Raw genomic sequence first — 15,332 nt, 5'->3', positions numbered from 1 at the left:
GTTGCAGGATGACTTTACCCTTTCCCTCTTTGCGATGAGGTTTCTGGCAGCTCCTGGCCCCGATCTGCTGGATTCCCTCTGTGTGTCTCCACCGCTCCCCATTTTGTGTTCTCTGCACACTTCAGAACGTGCTCTTTACCTGGAGGTGGTAATGTCCTTTCACTCCCATTTTTGTGCAAACGATTAGAAGCTACCACCTCTACTTGGTGCACCAAGAGAAGTAGTAAATTCTTAAGGTCACACAGAATTCCCCTATTCCTTTTTAACTGCCTTTCACAGGGGGGGAGAGGTAGAGTTACCAAACACACATGTGAATGGTGTTTTTTGTTGGTTTGGTTTCTTTCTCTCATTTCTCTTGCCAGTTACAGACTACCGTCTGTAGACAGTGGATGGAACAGAGGGGTCACACCTTGACCGGAGCCTGCAGCACTGCCGGGAACTGGAGTGCAAACTTGTAGCTACTTAATAGCACTGAATGGCAGGGGCAGGGGCTAAGAACGAGTCAGTTACTTCAGCTGGAGAGGCCAACTCTTACCCTTCCTAGAGCCAAAGCAAACACAACTGAGAGGAGCGAGAGGCCAAGTACTGAGCACGAGAGTCTCTTTGCTCTCTGAGAAGCCTTACGGCAAAGCAAACCATCCACTTCTTCCTTCAAGGACTCGTGAAGGAACACAAGAGGTAGGGTGCCCGAAGTGGCCGTTTCCCCCTCCTCAAGTCGCACAGCTCCCGTTCTGCGGGGAGGAGCGCCACGCGGCACGGCTACACGTAGCGGCTGCCCGGGGCGGGCCGCTCTGCGCCCGGGGGGCAGAGCTAAGCCCGCCGTAAAGCGCGCGGCCCGCCGTCGAGGGCGCTGTCGTAAAGCGTCGCAAAGCGTCACCCCGCCCCCTCTCTCGCTGCACGGGCGCAGCCCGCGGCTCGTTCACTGTCCCCGAGTCTCCGTCGCTCTGTCGGGGAGGCGGATGGCGGCGGCGGACGGCCGCTCGCTCCGGCGGGCGGGGCCGCAGAGCGCGTAGGGGGCGGCGGGCGGGCGCCTCGCAGCATGCTGGCCGCCGCTTGGCTGGGCAGGGGGTTCTGGGGGTCGCTCCGCGGCGCGGGGCGGAGGCGGCCGTGCGGCGGGGCCGGGCCTCCATCCGGCCGGGCCGAGGCGGGGGACCGTCGCCACGGCAACGGCGGCGCGTTCTGCCTGGCCGGGGGGGCGCGCGCCGCCCTCGCCCTGCGCGCGCCCCGGCGGCCGCTGCGCGCGCCCCTCTGGAGCCCCCTCGGCGGCGGGACCGGGCCGCGGCGGGCGGGGAGCGGTGGGGCCGCGCCTCCGGAGCCACCCCGGGAGCGGAGCGTGGCCGGGCGCTACGCCGAGCCGGTACGCGAGCCGCGGGAGCGGGGCCGGGGGAGGGAGGGCCGAGCGCGGCGGCCGCGCGAGGTCGGGGCCGCTTTCGCTGCACCGAGCCGCCCGGGCCGTCCCGCCGACCGGCCGCCGGAGTGCCTGCATTGTAGCGCGGAGCTGCGGCCTGCCGCAACAGGTGTGCCGCACACCTTAGAGCCGGCGGCGCGCGGCGTGCTCCCCTGGGGGCGAAGTGCGGGCCGAGGCGGGCACCTGAGCGCCGAGTTGTGCCGCCCTGCTCCGACGGCGGGGCGCTTCCCAGGCGGGCGCGGCTTCTGCCTGCCACGGCTGTGCGCCCATTGACGCCGAGGTCCGCCTTCCCGGCCTGAAGTGTTTGCTTTCTTACTTTGCAGTATGAAAACCCATGGACGATCCCAAACATACTGTCAATGGCAAGGATGGGATTGGCGCCAGTTCTAGGCTATTTGATTGTTGAAGAAAATTTCAATGTTGCACTAGGTGTCTTTGTTTTGGCTGGCGTAACGGATTTGGTACGTTGACGTGAGTTTGGAAATACTTTGGGGGTGTACAGTGTGGGTTGCTATGATCCCATCGATGTGTGTTGGAGTTTAGAATCTGTCTCGCGTGGAAATTATACTCTGTAGGAGGAGATGAAGTTTATTGTGTTACATTTGTTGCTTTGTAGCATCCTACATCCCTTATGGGGATGTGGTGCTGACCATCCCCAAATGGGCATTGCTGCTATGCTTGTGTATTGGAGGTGTGCTGGTGTTGGCAGGTGTGCACAGTGCACCCACCAGAGCAATGCTTGGTGAATTTCAGATGTGCCTTTTCAAACGTCAGTTGTAGCAATTGTTTGTTTGCTTGTGGGTTTTTTGTTTGTTTGTTTTAAATAATCAGAACTGAAAGTGTTTAAAGACTTCCAGAATCTAGAATGCAATGTGGGTGGGGTTGGGAGGGATGCAAGGACCTGCTGACAGGCTTCCTCATAGATACACAGCTGGGTTGCGTTGATCTTCATGAAACCTCGCTGTAACAGCAGCATATGACACCTGTTTTTATTCTTTGCTTTTTAACACAATATTCCTGAATGTTGTTCTTTCTAGTTGGATGGGTTTATTGCACGCAATTGGGCTAATCAGAAATCAGCATTGGGAAGTGCTCTTGATCCACTGGCTGATAAAATTCTCATCAGTGTGCTCTATGTGAGCCTAACTTGTACAAACCTTATCCCAGGTGAGAAAATGTCATTGCTTGCATGCGCTGTACTAAAAGTTAATATTTCTTCTCTAAGTTAATATTTCTTCTGTTTCTGGAAGGAAAACCATGTTTAGCTCTTAGCAGCTTGCCAGCTGTGCTTTGCAATCTGTTGCTTTTGAATACTCAAACAAAACCCAGCTCCCTCCAGCCCAGATAGAACGCACTGCTGCTACTTTCTTCAAAGCCAGCTGTTACATCCAAACATGTAAGATTTCCTAGACAGGTTAAAGCCATCAGACGAAACCTTTTCAGAAGTCATGTTAAACATCTTTGGTTGTGCCTAAAACTGTTTCAGAAGTTGGCAGTGCTTATTTCTTCTTGCTTCATGTTTTGTGTTCTTTTTTATCATGCTTTCTTCTTAATCTTGGACGTGGTTTTTCACTAGATCCTGTTGGCTTGGTTTTTCAGTTTCACTTACTTCCATGATCATTCTGAGAGATGTAGCGCTCATTGCTGCTGTTTTTTATGTGCGATACAAAACTCTTTCTCCACCGGTGAGTGTGTAAGATCAAAGAAAATGTTGTGAACGTGTCATTGTTTTTTAGTATGACTGAATCTTTTTATATGCTGTTACGTGTATATATAAAGAATAAGCGTGTAACAAGTTGTAACCAAGAGATTTTCCTCTAATCCTGATGGTTGCCCTAAACTTGGGTGGATAGCCCAGTGCTTATTGTGCTGGGTTTGTGAACAGAACAGTGTTTCGTAGAATAAGTTTGAGTAAGATGAGCCAGAGCTACTGGTAACTTTTTCTCCTGCTTCTGTACGATGGCTAATAGTTCATCTCAGGGCAGTAGTAGTGTAATTCTCTCGTACTGTAATTGCTTTTTTGTTGTGTATCATGTGAAGATGTATATCAAACTGAATATGTTAAAACTGCATTTATTTTTCCCTTTCCTCTCCCAACAGAGAACACTCAGTAGGTATTTTAATCCCTGTTATGCTACAGCCCAACTAAAACCAACGTTCATTAGCAAGGTAAGAGTAGTTACATATTATAAAATTTCTCCTTAGTTGGGGCAGTGTGTAGTTTGGGGGGACGAGGCTGGGTCCAGTGTTGAGATAGTGCCAGCTGACTTGGAGGCAGCTGAAATCCTGAAAGGTTTTCACCATGAAAACCAATCAGGACATTGGCTGGTTTTAAGTGTAGGAGATGTTTTGTTGAAAGAAGTTTTAAAATATTTTTTCTAATTGATTTTTTTTTTAGTAGTACACAGACTAATATTTAAACAAGTAACAAAACTGTGTATTGCCATTTCTTGTGCAGTACACTTCATTTTAGCCACGCTTCTTGTTTTGCTTTTACCAGATGAACACAGCGGTTCAGCTGATTTTGGTGGCGGCCTCTTTAGCAGCTCCTGTTTTCAATTATGTGGACAGCGTGTATCTACAGACATTATGGTAACCTATCTCTTCATCTTTAGTGTGGTTATTTGAGATAATTTAACGTGCTTCTTAAGAAATGAGTAATTGAAATAAATAGTTGAGTAAATTGAAATTAAATAGTTGTGGGAGACAAAAAGGCGATGCTCAAATGATCTCAGACCCCAGTGGCTGAATTTTTACATGTTTATTCTTAGCTGATGTAACAACTGTATATTTATTATTACTGAATTTGTGTGAGACTCATTAAGATCCAGGAAATGCAGTGAAGAAGGAAGACTTTAGAAAAGCCACGATGTACACAAGTGCAAAGTGTGTCTTCAGATTGGTATCAGAGGAGGGGGAGTGGGAAGTGAGGCTGTACAGGTTTCTTATATTCATGCCAAAAGTGCCCCTCAAAGAAAACTTGGTATCAGTAAATACAGACAGGAACTATTTTCTTACTTTGCTTTAGACTATACCTACTGTCCTGAAATTTAGATTTCTGAAGCATTTTTAAATATCAGCAATTCCTCCTAGACTATGGGAAGGAAGGAGAGGCATCAAATGAAAACAGCCCTACTGCAGTGTACTTGAAATGCCCACGTTGGGTGTTACTGCCATCACTGGAGACCTGAACAGCTAATTGTAGCTGACAGCAGGTGTTACAAGTGGCAATATTTCTTCTAAGGTGTTAGGTAAGAGTTCACAACCAAGAGACTGAACTGCAGTAGCAGAATTACGTAGTAACTGAGTTTAAGGTAGTAGAAGATCCAGTATTGCGTGCCTTTTAAAAAAAAAAAAAAAGTCACTAAAGCTTTTTAAGGAATAAGGAACCTGTATCTTAACAGCCAAATGTGTTTTTCACCCTGTTGGAAAGCTGAACCTGGAACTGCATGTGTGAAAGACACACCTTGCTATTCTCTGGGACCCTGTGAGAATTAGCGTGTTGTTAGCAGTGAAGGAGTGCTGGGTGTGACTTAGCTGGGTGCTGTGCAAGCATACCTAAAAATACCTAAAAATAAACCTAAAAAGAGGTAAAAATAGGCTCATCTATGAGCCTGGCAGCGTGTTGACAGAGGGCTGTTACTGACTCCCACCTGAATGGTGTCAGCCTTTGACACAGAGCAGCGCTGCTAATTTGGAAATAAATGATGGTTATTACATAATGTCTGAGAAAAGACCAAAAGAGGCTGAAGCCAACACTTGTGCTTTAGCTGTGGAACTTCTTAAAATAAGGTCAAGTCCTCTGTATTTTTTTTTTTTAACAATCCCTTCATGCTGCAAAGGGACAGTTTCTCACATCAGTCAGTTCTTATGCCAGTATCAATTATGGAGGCTACAGATACGGAAGCAGATTTGTTGTCTTCTCTCAAGCAAGTGTTAATGTTTACTGTTGTGCTTGAACTCAGATGGCTTACAGGAGCTGTTTTCTTCAAAGGTGCATCACAGCTTTCACAACGGTAACATCTGCGTATAGCTATTACCACTATGGCCGAAAAACAGTTCAGGTGATAAATAACAAATGAAGTATTCTTGGAAGGACCTGGCAGCATGGTTTGCTGTACTGAAGAAAATGGTTGTAATGCAGCTGGGTTTGTGAAAAAGAGCTTTGTTTTTCTGCTTGAACCATGGCATCGCAGTGAAATGAAGTTTGAACGTGTATTGTGTGTATATATAGAGACTTTTCAATGTATTTTTAATTTGTTTAAAGATAAGGTTCTTTATAAAAACAAATAAATAATGTTCTTAAACACACGGGTTACTAATTGCTGCCATACACATCTTTAATAATTTTATATTGTTTTTGAAGTCAGAAATATGCACTTCTCACCAGCGTTTTGGGCATCTTTGTATAATACACTGACTAGATCCGAGAAGAAAAAGCAATTGTAAGAATGTGTCTTTGTACCTCAACCTAAGTCAATAAAGTAGCTTTCCTTATTAGGATTTATGACATATTTCAGCCTGCAGCAGAACAAACAGTGTGATCAAACAGAATCTTCAAAAGTCTAAATAGGAGTGATAGCAAACACGGTTTCATTTTCTGGGGTAATATGGCAGGCGCTGAAGAGTTACTTCTCTCCCCTGTCCCTTTTATTTTTTTTTCCTGTTTGTTTTTGTGTGCAAGCAAATGTTAACTGTACTCAGCAGAGAAGAGTTTTGAGTCTCAGAATGGCCAGCTGTGCACTGAACAGTCTATCCAAACAAAGTGGGCATGGAGTTGTGTTTCTCATTACAAATGATATCTACTGATTGAAACAAGGTGCATCTCCCATGTCTGCAGTTGCTTGAGCTGGGACCTTTTGATGTTTGGCATTGACCCCTGTGATGATTCTTCCCTGCTATGGAGGCAGCACAAGCCAGTTAAAATGGAAAGCCACTAGAGAGTTTATATTTTGCTTCTGATTAATATTCACTGCATTTCTGGTTACACATCCACTTCCATTATTTCTTCTGTTTCCATTCGAACTTTCAGTTACAGTTTCCCTTTAACTGCTGGTCACATTTCATTTTTTTTCTGCTTCTGCTTCTGTAGCAGCCCCCTTCTTTCCACTTTTAGTGACTTTCTGCCTGCATTGAAGTCTTATGCTTCAGGAGCAGCTGTCTTTGAAAGTTCCTACTTCTTATCACACTTTTGTTCAATTTCTGGCTACGCTTTTATTTTGATTTCCAGATATGGTGCCACCCCCACCTCCCCCATTGCATTTCTATTTCCAGTTACAATTTTACTTCTGGTTACAATTACACTTCTGATTTGACTTCTGGTTCACCTTCCTTTTCCACTTCTGGTCACGTTTTTCCTTAGCAGTTCTCTTTTGCCTCAGAAGCAACCCTCTTCTTTGACTTTGTCTATTTAACTTCTGATCTCATTTTGTTCAACTTCTGGTTCCACGTGTGGATACGGTTTTGCTTCCAATTCCAGTTTCTTCCCTTTTCCACTTTTACTTTTGGTTCCATTTTTATTTAGCCTTGGTATAAGTGCTCTTCTTTGAAGTAAAAGCATGACTGAAACCAGAAGTGGAACTAGGAATATATGTGAAACTGGCAATGGAAGTATACCCAGAAGTGAGTGCTAAAGTGGGATCAAAAGTAGAAGTGAAAGCAGAAGAGGATTTGGAACTGGAAGTGGGGGTATAACCAAGAGTATAACCAGAAGTGGAAGTGGATGGAGAATCAGAAGTGAAACAGAATTTTGATCAGGAGTGAAATAGGAACTTTCAAAGGAGATAGCTGCTGCAGAGGCAGAATAATGATAGGAGGGTGGAAGGCAGCTGGTAGGATCCACCTCACTGTGCCAGCCTGTCCTACCCTGGTATGGCTTTGGCTGGAAATGGTTGGCCTGGGATGGGTTGGCTCAGATCAGGGCAGCTTGACCCAGCACGGGGCATGTTGGGTTGGGTCAGCCTGGCATGATTAGAATAGCACAGTTGGCACAGATTGGCTTGATACTGTAAGCTGGTTGATCATGAAACGCTCTTAAGTCTCAAATTGGACTTTTTGGAAGCAGGCATTCTTTATTCTTGGCACCAGATGCACAGGGGGATCCTTCCACCTAATTGCACATCCCTGATACAAAAGATCTTTCTTACGCAAAGGTTTTCCTGAGCAGTATGTGCATGTTCAATACCTCCCCCTGGATCATTAACATGGGCTTCTGCCTCCTTGTATGTGTTCAGTCTTTTTGTGGTGGTGGTTCTGGGACCTTACTGTGTTTGCTCATTGAACTCTGTATGGGAACTGTTAGGTCATGGCAGTGATTGAACATCTGTTGTAGAGGCGTGGCTAGGCCTGGGAGCACAGGTGCAAGCAATTAATCCACCTGTGAGACTGGATCCATCCCTCCCTAACCTCACTTAAGTGCTAGCAGCTGAGAAAGAAACACCTCTATTTGGAGATTGCTCCCTTCTGGAAGGTTCCGGTGAGCCCTTGCCTTTGAGATGGGGTAATTCCTTATCACAAATAGGCTATTCTGAGGAAAAATCAGCCCCTGTTCCTCAGGAGTAAAGCTCAGGGAAACCTAGAGGTATCCAGTGCCTATCTGCAGCCTTACTGCGGCAAGTGGAGCTTACTCCCAGCCCAGGTTTTCCTTCCCTTGCTTTCTTTCCGAGAACGCAGCTAGGTGGTGCTGCTGCAGCACAGTATCTGGGCTGGCATGTATTCATTCTCCGGAGAGATCTAATGCTCACCAGCTAAGTTTTCTGCAAGTGCTTGCAAAAGACAGTATCTCCCCAGGGAATCCTATGCAAGGTAGGGAAGCTCTCCCTCACACTGTGAAAGGTATAATTCCAATCCTTTTTCCTACCTCAGTCCTTTTTCGCTACAGCCTGGCATGTGCTGTTTGACATTTGACCTTTTGTCCTTGACTCTGACATTTAGATCTCTGACCTTGATCTGCCATCTTTTGATCTTAGACCTTTCCCTGATTTACTTTTTAAGCTTCTGACACTGACTCAGGTTTTTTGACCTTGGCACCATGACCTTTTTGCATTTTGGCATTTGACCCTTGACGTGGTGACCTTTGAATTCCATCCCATTACTTTTAAGTCAGTGACCTTTTGTCATTTTACTGTGATCCTGGGACCTTTTGACCTTTGGCCTTGTCTCCATGAGCTTCCTTCCCTGCTGTGGAAGCAGTATAAGCCAATGAAAATGGAAAGTCAGTAGAGAGTGTGTGGATGAAAGGAAAAGTGATGCAATATGCTGCTTTCCTCTCAGCACAGAATCACAAAATGGTTTGTGTTGGAAGGGACCTTTAAGACCACCTCATTCCAACCCTGCTAAAGGCAGAGACACCTCTAGACCAGGCTGCTCACAGCCCCATCCAGCCTGGCCTTTGAACGCCTGCAGGGAGGAGCATCCACAGCCTCTGGGCAGCCTGTGCCAGCATCTCACCACCCTCACAATAAAAATTGTCCTCCTAATATCTAGTCTAAATCCACCCTCTTCCAGTTTATAGCCATTTCCCCTCACCCCGTAGCTATGTGACCTTTTGAAAGTCCCTCCCCACTTTCCTGTAGGCCCTTTCAGGCACTGAAAGGCTGCTCTCAGGTCCCCCCAGAGCCTTCTCTTCTCCAGGCTGAAGAGCCTCAACTCTGTCAACCTGTCCCGGTAGGGGAGGTGCTCCAGCTCTCATGTCTCAGAACAGATGTTAAGCAGGAGCTTCCTGGCTCATTTTCCCCAGAACCTCTTCACTAGTTTCAGTTTTTAAGTCGTATTTATTTTAGATGGTCTGGAAACTGCATGTACACGTGAGGGTCAGCGTGTGAAGGACCTCAGTGGGAGACCTGTGTGACGCAGGCTGTAGGGCAGCAGATGGGGTCACCCGGGCTTCACATCCTGCGGCTTTGTATACTATCAAGGCTGCTGTATCTCCAGGACACACGGCACAGCTCTCCTCTTCCCGCCGTGGTTGCGGGGCGCGCGGCGCTGCACGGCTGCAGCCCGCGAGGTGGCGCCGCAGCACCGCTGCTGCTCCCGCGGCGTCACGCGGAGCTCCCGCTGGGCTGGCAGCCTCCGTCCTCCTTCACAGGGCTCTGATTCTCCCTCGCAAACTCTCTCCAAAGCGTACTGTGACTGCAATATCATTTCTGGGATCGTTTTTTTTCTCCTCTCATGGCTTTATTAGGGTTCATATGTATATTTGAACAGCTTGACTGTAAGGTTTATGAGATTTTGCCCCCAGGTGAGCTCCAGCTGTGGAGATCAATTCCAGGTGATGACTGTCACCGTGAGCATGTCTGGATTGGTGCTGGTGGGGTCCAGCAGCCCGAGAAGGTTCCTGTGTTTGGGAGGGGGCTGGTTTCCATGTCCTGACCGGTGTGTGCAATGTGCCTGGTGTGGAGCAGCTGTGGAGTAAAGGGAAGGGTCACTGCTGCTCTTGGATAGTGGCATCCAGAAAGGGACTACTCAGTCAAAATACTCAGTTGCATTTTGGTGGGCTGTCAGCCCTGTGGGACCTCATATCCAAGCAGAACTCCCCAGTTGAGCCTGCAGGTAGCTGACACACCCGGCAGGGACCCCATGCAACCCCACCATGATAACTTCATACCCTCCCCAGAGCCCACCTGCCCAGTGGCACTGGCTCACATATGGGAATGTGACCAGAGTCGTTTCAAAGTGCAAAGGTTGCAGAAAAGACCGAGGTGAGACAGCATCCTGCCAGCTACAGGGCGGGCTTTGCTCTCACTGTCTCAGCAGCGCAGGGATGGCCACACTGAAGTGAGGACTCCAGTCAGGCTTCTGCTGCCCCATGGGAAGAAATCTCATCTAAATTCAGGCCTGGTAGAGTTTCTCTGGGCTACGTAAAGAGAATGTGTTTCATTCCAGCTGTACAGCAATAGAATATATTTAACTTAAAAAAAAAAAAAAAAAAAAAAAAAAAAAAAGAGAGAGAGAGAGAGAGAGAAAGAGATTGAGAGAGAAAAAATCCACAGTATCAAAACACAGCACATCACAACCAGTTGGCAAGATCAGTGGGCACACAAGCCCTCCTCCATGATTGCAGGGGTCAGGTCAGGCACCAGCACAGAAACAGAATGCAGGCTGAATGTCAGGGCACCAGCACCAACTCCATATAGGGAGCAGATGATGCACACAGGCATCAGTTCCCTCCTCACTAGGGCAGAAGCATACCAAGGGAGTGCTGCTGCCCTTTGGGTGAGTGCAGGGAGAGGTCACAATTACAGATGATGGGGACGAAGGATTGGTGGTAGGTGGCATGGGCTCCTGCTGGGCTGTCGCACTGATTCCAGCTCATCTGGTGCCATGGTCACTTGGAATGGTATGCAGGTAGGCTGGAAATGCTGAGTTCCAGATCAGACAATGAATCCCCAGACCGTCTGAAAGTGAACTGTGTGCACAAACACAGAGAAACCTCAGCTGGGAACCGCAGGGGTGCATTGCCACTGAGCACCTGGGAGAAGCCTCCACTTTGGGCTGGAAGGAACATTAGGTCTGTCTGCATTTATGGCTCTTCTTGGGCCATTCTGAATGCCAGCATTGACACATAGAAGGTGTCATTCAGAAGGAATAGCTCAAAAAAGAAGTGTGTTTGTGAGACAAAGCCCTGTGCAGTGCCCCCACGGTGCTGTGCCAGTGGTATGGCGAGAGGAGACTCTGCTGGCTGAGCATGCGCATGGATCATCCCAAAAAGGAGAGAATGCAACACCAGGATGGAACAAAGCTGCCTCTTAAGAGTATCGGCCCTGTGAGTCTTCATGTGTGGTCTTCCTGGAGGCGGAGCTCTGAGTAAAACATCCCGCAGCACAGAGGCTGTGCCAAGGAGCAGTGTCCAGCAAAAGGTCTGTAGTGAAATGTGTGGCAGCTGATGCACATGGGGAGGAACATGCAGCTTTCTTGGGATTTGGGCAGGACAGCGAGCATTTTCCACAGCCCTTTTTCTGTGATAAGTACAGAACTGACAACACCAACAAATTCATCAACATTTCCATGCTCTCCCCATTGCAGTGCTTCAGCTGTGAAGCTGTACGATGACTCACTACAAATCCAGAAAAGTGTTTGGTTTGGTCTCTACCTGACGGTGCTTCCCGACAAGCAGTGAAGCAGCATTTCAGCCTGGCTGAAACTGTTTCATTGCAGCCCTTTCTGAAAAAAAGCCTGGTTTTCACAATGAGGAAAGAGCAGCAGAAAATAGTTTGTTGATGGCTGATGGTGGCAAAGCAGTTGCAGTCTTCGTCAGTTGCTATTGCTCTTTAGCTTGCACCTAAAACATTTATTCTCACAAAGCGAAGGATGATATGGAGCCAGCTCAGTGCCACACGCCTAAGTCCAAGTTGGCAGCTGGATTGTGTGCAGGGATCAGCAAGAAGCACGGCCACAGCCTTCTGGTGTTTGCTGCACTATAACTGTGAAGGGAGGCAGAGGGGAATATTCTGGTGGAAGCATCAGCTGATGTGTCCAATGAGGAGGGGGTCAGGGCTTTGCTCCTGCAGGCACGAGTGAGACCTCCAGGATGCTGTGTGCTCCTGCAGCAGGGGGGGAATGAAGGTGCTGGGTGATTCCTCTGGCCCTAAAAAAATAATAATGAAAAGCACTGCTTAGGAGAGAGAGCTTCAGAGTAGCATTTATACCTGTGCTTTTGTTGTATTGCTTTTCTCTCCAGTGTGTGAGCTGTGGTTCTCACCCCTCTGCAGGTGGGGATTTTACAGCTCTATCCCATAAATGCCTTCTCTCCTTTGATAAGACCTGCTCATCTCTGTGCGGAAGGGAACTGCAGCCCAGGAGCCATGCCCCAGGGAGATGTGAACTCAGGCTTCAGCACTGTCTGAACCCTATTGCTGTTCCAGGTGGGCTGCAGTGAGTGGAGTGAAGGAAGGACAGGAGCCTTGGGACACACAGCATATCAGTGGCAGAGCTCAAACTATCCTGACTCCAGCCCTTAGCTTGTTCCTCCCATACCACACAACTGCTCCTGGACTCCTGCAGCGGTCCAAAAAAGAGCAGTTTTTACTGCAGCAGAGGAGTGGGCACTGAATATTCATATCCTTCTGCAAATTAATTCATCCTTGTGGGCACTGAAACACATTGTTCCTCGATGATACTTGGCTGCTTTCTTGCTGCCCCTGTCTCAAACCTCGGGAAGGGCTTTTGGACCCTAAGGGTTTATCTGGCTGCTTTATAATACCAGGGTAATCCTGAGGAACTTATCTCTTGGCTGTAGAGCAGGCTGCTCTCAGGTCACTTCTTTCCTAGCACAACTCGCAGCTCATTCATTTGGCATGGATTTCCCAAGCACTGCTGCTGTGCGCAGCATCGAGGTGGGACAGCTGTGCTGCCTTTCCTCCCAAGCACACCCAGCCCCAGATTAAAGAGCAGCAGCAGTTGACACCTGTCTTCCCAAGAGCCACTTCACTGCTGCCTGCAGGTGGAGAGGCTTACTGTGAATAGCTGAACCTGTGGAATATCAGTTTACATTTCACCTGAGGACTCTTTCATAAATCCATTTTGTCCTTGTTTGTACCTTATCCTCTTGCTAGTCACGTGCCTGAAGAGCCACAAGCACCACAGGATGTGTGATCCCCACGCCCCAGGCACTTACCCTGGGTAGCAGAGCAGAGCCTCAGTGTCAGTCGGTACCGTGGGTTACACTGCAGGGATCCATTTTCAAAGCAAAGAGACACTGCCAGCACATCCCTTCCAGGGGCAGGGAAGGAAAAGCCTTTACAGGAGGAGCTTTTGGTAGCTTGGGGTGCCCTGCCTGCTGCTAGCAGGAGCCTCCTGGGGCCGATGGGGGCAGGTGCTTGCATGGTGCCAATGGACTGAAGGAGGGAACAGCCCAATTCAGTTCAGCAGTACAACACAATTTACAGAGTACACATTTCTCAAGACGTTTGCGATGATATAGCTTTGCCAAGCGCCATAAATACACAGCAGAGGAGGCTGGGCTGAGCCATTTGTTGCCACGAAGCAGTCAAGAATGGCTTCTTGGAGGGGAAAGATTGTACAACTTGTTTGCTTTTACAGACTGTACATGTACCTATTAATAGCTCCTTGGCATTTGATGTTCACAGCTGGTTTTCTTTAACAGCAAGCGAAACAGGAGGCAGAACAGCTCTGGCCACTTCCTGCTGGGACAGCAGAGAGTGCAGCATCTCCCACCCCCTTGGTGCCACTGCCTGACTGGGTGCCACCTTGCCCAGGGGCTCCCCTCCTCTTGGCACCCTCCTCTTCCTCCTCCTTGGCCACCCATCGCTGGCTTGCTGGGGCCAGTCCCAAGGTGCGATGCGCTCGCCCCATCTCTGCTGCTCAGTCAGTGCAAGTCTCCCTCGGGTGCTCGGTACCTCCGCTCCGCTGGACAGGCAGGTGGACCGGGGGCAGGCACAAAACAAAAGGAAGAAGAGAGACAAAGGGTAATGAGAAGGTCCGTGGCCCACAGCTGCCCAAGGAAATCGCTCGCCGTGTTTCTCTGAACATACTTGTCCCAGCCACTACAGCTGCTGTGGGATTCCCTGCTCCTTGGAGCCTGTGAGGAGGGGGGGAAGGGAACATGGTTAGTGCCAGTCCCTAAGGAGGACCCTCAGTGTGGGCCCGCAGCCAGCTGTACCGGGAGCCTGGGGTACCCCTGTGATGAGACCAGGGGCTGCCACCTCCCTGCTGCCCCTTTCCACCGTGGGCACAGCTGCCTGAGCATACAGCCCTGCTGATGCTGGCAGCAGGCACAGTGCCTGGCTTTGCTTCTGTGAGGGGTTCCAGAGTGCTGTGAGTACCTGTGGCTACAGAGTAAGTAACCTCAGTCCTTCACAGCCTCTTGCTGCCCCATTACCCATTTGCTTTGCTTTGGGCCAGCAGAATGAGGTGCTTTGGTCAGGGCACATCAGCAGCGGGGAAAATTGAGCTTTTCAGTAGCAAATCCAGTGCACGTCACCACCAAGGTGTGCACAAATCACATCTGTAAAGGGCTTGAGTGTCCTGTCCTATTCACCATGGCTCCTTGGGGCCAGGGCCCCACTGCTTGCTGTTTGTGCAGCCTTGCCTTTAATAAGATATGATAGAACTCCCTTCAGGCTTGCTTCTTGGTTTGCAACTGGATGGAAGCCAACTGCAATGGCAGAGCTTTTATCTGTCTTTACATGACCAGAGTAAGCCAAATGAGCTCTTCTATGCTAAATTTAGTTGTTAAAATACTTATCTGTCTTATGAAATAGTTTATATGGGGAAGCAGCTACCACACTTGTGATGTAACAATTGGTATTTTGTGCAAAGTAGTGATGTGTGAGTGTGCCTGTGCAGCAATACAGTTGAGGCTGAATTTGGTAAAGCAGACAGCTCCAAGATCAGCATCTGGGCCCCAAATCAACAACTTGACCTCATTTACTTGAAATTGTACTTCTGTAAATCATTACCAACTTGTGTTTAGAGGCAAGAGGCAACAAATCCGCATACAGGCTGTCTTAGTCACAGTCCCAGCAACCTCCCTCAGACTGTGTCCCTGCTCAGGGTTCTCTGAAACCAGAGCAGTGTGCTCCAGGGATGTCCTCAGGGCACCAAAAAACATTTTGACCCGGGTTTGTCTTACAGCCGTAGCAATACACTGACACCTTCCATCCAACACCTTGGTTGGCTGGTTCTCCATGAGAGCTCAGGCATCCTCTGCTGTGAGGGCACTGGGATTTGTGGGCACCTGGCTCTCAGGATGGAGCTGCCAGCTGCAAGCCAGAGGCAGTGTCCTTCCTGTGCTCCCACACCCACTGGCACAGCCACAGGACTGACGGAGACAGGCAGACAGACACACAGACACACAGACACAGCTGGATGTCAGCTGGGAGTGGGCAGCACCTGCCCCAGCCAGGCCTGAACTCCTTCTCCAAGACAGGTGCCGCTGCTGCCCTGGGGTTCAAGGCTGAAGAGG

General features: G+C 48.9%; 2 protein-coding genes across 3 annotated transcripts in view; one reads left to right on the top strand and one right to left on the bottom strand.

Annotated features, from left to right (window-relative positions):
• The first annotated feature begins 884 nt into the window (after nucleotides 1-884).
• On the top strand, nucleotides 885-5,908 carry CRLS1 (cardiolipin synthase 1). Its single transcript, XM_048937535.1, has 7 exons — nucleotides 885-1,357; nucleotides 1,732-1,869; nucleotides 2,446-2,575; nucleotides 3,008-3,093; nucleotides 3,509-3,577; nucleotides 3,909-4,000; nucleotides 5,403-5,908. The coding sequence occupies exons 1-7, from the start codon at nucleotides 1,040-1,042 to the stop codon at nucleotides 5,488-5,490; spliced, it is 921 nt and encodes a 306-aa protein (XP_048793492.1). The 5' UTR covers nucleotides 885-1,039; the 3' UTR covers nucleotides 5,491-5,908.
• Nucleotides 5,909-6,076: 168 nt separating this feature from the next.
• Nucleotides 6,077-15,332, bottom strand: part of STUM (stum, mechanosensory transduction mediator homolog) — a 43,739-nt gene continuing 34,483 nt past the window's right edge. Inside the window, exons 3-4 of one of the 2 annotated variants that reach the window (XM_048937541.1) lie at nucleotides 13,023-13,946; nucleotides 6,077-11,993 (exon numbers count right to left, since the gene is read on the bottom strand). In XM_048937541.1, coding sequence (XP_048793498.1) covers nucleotides 13,912-13,946 — 35 coding nt within the window. In that variant the 3' untranslated portion in view covers nucleotides 6,077-11,993; nucleotides 13,023-13,911. The remainder of the gene's footprint in view (nucleotides 11,994-13,022; nucleotides 13,947-15,332) is intronic. The other variant, XM_048937540.1, reaches the window with a different exon arrangement.

The sequence above is a fragment of the Lagopus muta genome, chromosome 2 (assembly GCF_023343835.1).
Source record: "Lagopus muta isolate bLagMut1 chromosome 2, bLagMut1 primary, whole genome shotgun sequence".
In the NCBI taxonomy this organism is placed as follows: Eukaryota; Metazoa; Chordata; class Aves; order Galliformes; family Phasianidae; genus Lagopus; species Lagopus muta.
This window is presented reverse-complemented; position numbering and strand designations above follow the sequence as displayed.

Coding starts and splice junctions, on each gene's coding strand:
- CRLS1 (XM_048937535.1), top strand. CDS start 1,040: ATGCTGGCCGCCGCTTGGCTGGGCAGGGGGTTCTGGGGGTCGCTCCGC. Junction 1,870..2,445: donor TGGCTGGCGTAACGGATTTG/GTACGTTGACGT, acceptor TGTTCTTTCTAG/TTGGATGGGTTTATTGCACG. Junction 3,094..3,508: donor ACAAAACTCTTTCTCCACCG/GTGAGTGTGTAA, acceptor CTCTCCCAACAG/AGAACACTCAGTAGGTATTT.